At 39.4% G+C, this 3689-nt stretch overlaps 1 protein-coding gene across 2 annotated transcripts; it reads right to left on the minus strand.

Moving 5' to 3' along the window:
- Nucleotides 1–778: 778 nt before the first annotated feature.
- On the minus strand, nucleotides 779–3683 carry LOC125211992 (transcription factor bHLH74-like). 2 transcript variants are annotated; one of them, XM_048111997.1, is made up of 8 exons: nucleotides 2826–3683; nucleotides 2528–2731; nucleotides 2364–2429; nucleotides 2211–2279; nucleotides 1481–1552; nucleotides 1256–1396; nucleotides 1100–1178; nucleotides 779–1014 (listed from the first exon to the last, which is right to left on the minus strand). In XM_048111997.1, exons 1-8 carry the CDS (start codon nucleotides 3306–3308, stop codon nucleotides 992–994), a joined length of 1137 nt encoding a protein of 378 aa, XP_047967954.1. In that variant the 5' UTR covers nucleotides 3309–3683; the 3' UTR covers nucleotides 779–991. The 2 variants fall into 2 exon arrangements, with proteins under 2 accessions (XP_047967954.1, XP_047967945.1); XM_048111988.1 differs by having other exon boundaries at nucleotides 1100–1181.
- Nucleotides 3684–3689: the final 6 nt, after the last annotated feature.

Here is a 3689-nt window from a genome sequence, read left to right on the forward strand (position 1 = left end):
CTTCATTGTCACCACAGAAATGGAGGAAACTAAACAATGACTTCTGTATAGTTGCTGTATGGCATGGCACAGTCAATGCTGCAATGCTTCGTGAAGCAAACCAACGAAACATACGATTCGCATTAATGATGACGAAGAAGATATCAAGTACAAGCACCGGAAAAAGTCCCAATTGGGGGGAAATGATTTGTTGGGTGTGGATACTCAATGAATAAAAGGGAAGGTCGGGGACCAATTTGCAATTAGTGAAAGTTTGAAATTCTGTTACAACGGCTACTTGGGGTTTAACCGTTTTTCAGCCGATCGAGCTTGAGGGTGCGATCAAAATCGTGCATATATACTTTTCATTAAATGATGAAAGTAGAGTTAGTTAACACTTTTCTTTGTGAAGAAATCAAGTAGGAGTATAAAGCTAGTTCTAAGCTCTCGAGTTTGAGCGTTGCTTTCGTGATTGTTTTATGGTGTTTGATTGTAGAGACTTCTTTCACTTTTGTAATACTTGAATAAGAGAGCTTGCAAGCTTCTTCTGTGGATCTACTTACGTCCAACCATGTAAATTCTTGCTTTTGTTATCCCATTTTTTCATCGTTGATCGTTTGTTTGCACAACCAAGTTTTACAAATTGAGATAAATATAAAAGAAAGATATTGTACAATTTTTAAAACTTCAACAATACTTCACAGAATGCAAATGTTGTATATTTGTGGAATACTTTATAACCAAAATGCACTAAATCTATAACCATTTTCTATATTTTTCTCTCATTAAATAGCTTGTATACAACAAACAAAAATCATCATCTTCGGCAATTGAATTTTTCAGTCAATTTTCTTCTGTTAAAATTTGAAGAACCAAGAGTTAGGTGGAGGCTAAGAACCTATACAACACTGAAACAAAACCAAAAAAAAAATTAAACCTTCATCATTTTTATAGCTTTTAATTTTAAATCCTCACTCCAGTCGAATTCTCGAATGTACGGTTAGACGAAGATCTATAGCTCCATTTTTGACGACCCTGAAACACATGATCAAGAAGATCAGAAATTGATAGAGAAAGACGAGTTTGTATCGCGTCAACAAGTGTGGTAGGTTGTAATTACCACTCCGCGCCATGCTGCCGGAGGGATCGGGATCAAACCCCATTTGGAGAAGACCTTGGAGCTCAGTGTTCCACACATGCTGCTGCACAAGATGCTATAAGATTTACAATAAACAAGAAAAGGTCGAACCAACTCTAGTGAGACGTTTGTGTCTACCTGGGGTAACGAATGAAATGGTGGGCCAGTGCCCGGAGCACTGCTGAAGGCTCCTTGGGGGTACGGAGGGAAAGGGAGGGACGAACTCAGCCCTGGAGGAACTCCGAGTTGGGTGGTATTTCCGCCACGCAAGTGAAGAATCTGGACGAAAAAATGGAATGTGAATTTGGTTTGCTAAGAAAAATGAGATGAAGAATGTGTAGAAGGTGAGAGTTTCTTTCTCACATCTTTGGACAAAAGCCTGTCTATATCCATGTTGAGCTCTGGATTTACGGTTGCAAGCTTCATCGATAGGAACTGCAGCGAAAAGCGAGTAGATATTTAATTACAGTCTCATGATCTCCCAAAGATTTCCATACAATAGTGAAGCTCAAGTCTTAAAAAAATTGAATGGAACAATGTCATATTCTTTCTTCTCCCTAACAAGATTATAGAAATTATTTGTACAGTTATCCAACAATTCACCCAAAAGCAAATTCTTTTATACTATCATACATCCTAATTATCAACCAAGCACCATCTTAGCCTATTCAATCTCGGTGTATTGGTTTAACAAAACTTATAAATCTCTATGAATTGTGAAACGGTGGCTGTCATTTCCTGATTGCTATTTGTATGTTTATATATTCCTAGCTAATCTTGAGTTCACTAAAAGCTTATTCTGAGGCAAAAATATCAAAGATACAAAACACACACACAAACAGCATTACTTCCAAAATCAGATGTAGATTACATATTCTCAGGAAGGAGAGTGGATTTGGGTCGAGGACTCGAGAAACAAGACACTATCTAAATCCCCCAATTTTTGTTCTGTCTCTCTAATAAGGTTTCATTATGCGAAACAACGCTGTCTAAGCTTATTGACAGATTCGTGTGCAGCAAACATAGTAGTAAAATCAACTTTCAGCAGAAAATTTCACAGGCATGAGAATTTTTAGGCGATGCCTATGCATACCTCAACCTGTTGTTGGAGTGATTGCACATAGTTGATAATCTCATCAAGCATCATTGCTTTTCCAGTGATCTTGAACATTATAATTCACAAAATTAGTGAGAAACTTCTTCGATTCGATAACAAAATTGGAAGGTAAACTACAAATATCAGTACCTTATTGCAGCCAGGAACCAGTTCCTGAAGCAACCTCATTCTCTCACTAATCCTCTCTCTTCTCACCTGCATTCAAACATTTAATTTTTCCACAATCAACCAAATATCATCACAGTTTTCGTTTCACTTCCAAATCTTGATTTGAAACTGAAATTTTATCTTACCCGTTCTGCAAGGCTGTGACTGTTTGTTGCCTGGCCCCTTTTGGCTCTAACATGAATGTAATCATCTTTAGATGGCTCTGCACCGCTCTGATCATCCTTGGCTTGCTTCCCACGAGCAACACCTTTCTCCGATTTCTGTTTCCTTTCGTCGTCTTCTCTAGATGTATCCCCAGAGGGATCCTTGCGCTGTTCTTCTTCGCCACTCTACATTAATCACAGATGAAGCCAAAACACACATCACATTTATGCCTTATGATAAACAACACACACACACACACAAAGAGTAGCAAGAATTCACCTTTGGTGAAGCTCCTTGCTGCACCTCCCTCTTCCTCTTCCCATAAGGTGAACTTCCCAACATCCCACCATCTGAATTTGGGCAATGATCTTGCGTAGCCCCTTTCTGAAGATTAGGCGAAGAATCGGGGTTGTGGCCAAAGGAAGTGACCATCTCAGAGAAGCTGTTGCCACTCCCAAAATTGGGGATTCTTGGAACCAAATCAACAAGACCAGAATCAGAGTGGAACTGAGCCAAAGAGCCACCGATTGCCTGATTCTCCAACATGAGTGGATTAGCAAACTCACTCTGAGACACAATGTTGGAGTTCCCAAAATTCCCACTTTGACTCAGTGACACAATTGGATCCCAATTAGAGCCATAGAACATGGATTCTGAGCACATTGTCACTCCTGAAACTTTGTCAGAAGCTGAATTTGTGCCCCCTATTCCACCGCCACCCCTGTGTTGAAACACCCTACCCCCACTCCCCTCAGACCCCATAATGATCAATCAAACAATAAATTAGAGAGAAGCCCAGAATGTAGAACACCCCCAATTGAAGAGCAATGTGAAAATGGGGTTTTAACCAAGAATGTATGGTAAATGTCTTGCAAGACTCAACAAGGCACAAATGAACTTTGCAGCTTTACAGCACTGAGAGTCAAGTTAAAGAAAGCAAAAGCAATACCTAATTGCAGCATCCAATCTACAGAAAGGAGAAAAAAAAAAGTTGAAATCAAATTTAGCAGGCAGAATATCAGCACTTCACCATTTTCTCTCTCTCTCCCACTCCTCTTTTGAGATCAAGAACTACTCCAAGCTGAAAAAGAATGAATCTTTCAGAGGCTAAAGGAAGACACTGGGCATTGGCTAAGTAACACC

Source organism: Salvia hispanica, chromosome 1 (assembly GCF_023119035.1).
Source record: "Salvia hispanica cultivar TCC Black 2014 chromosome 1, UniMelb_Shisp_WGS_1.0, whole genome shotgun sequence".
NCBI classification, from domain to species: domain Eukaryota; kingdom Viridiplantae; phylum Streptophyta; class Magnoliopsida; order Lamiales; family Lamiaceae; genus Salvia; species Salvia hispanica.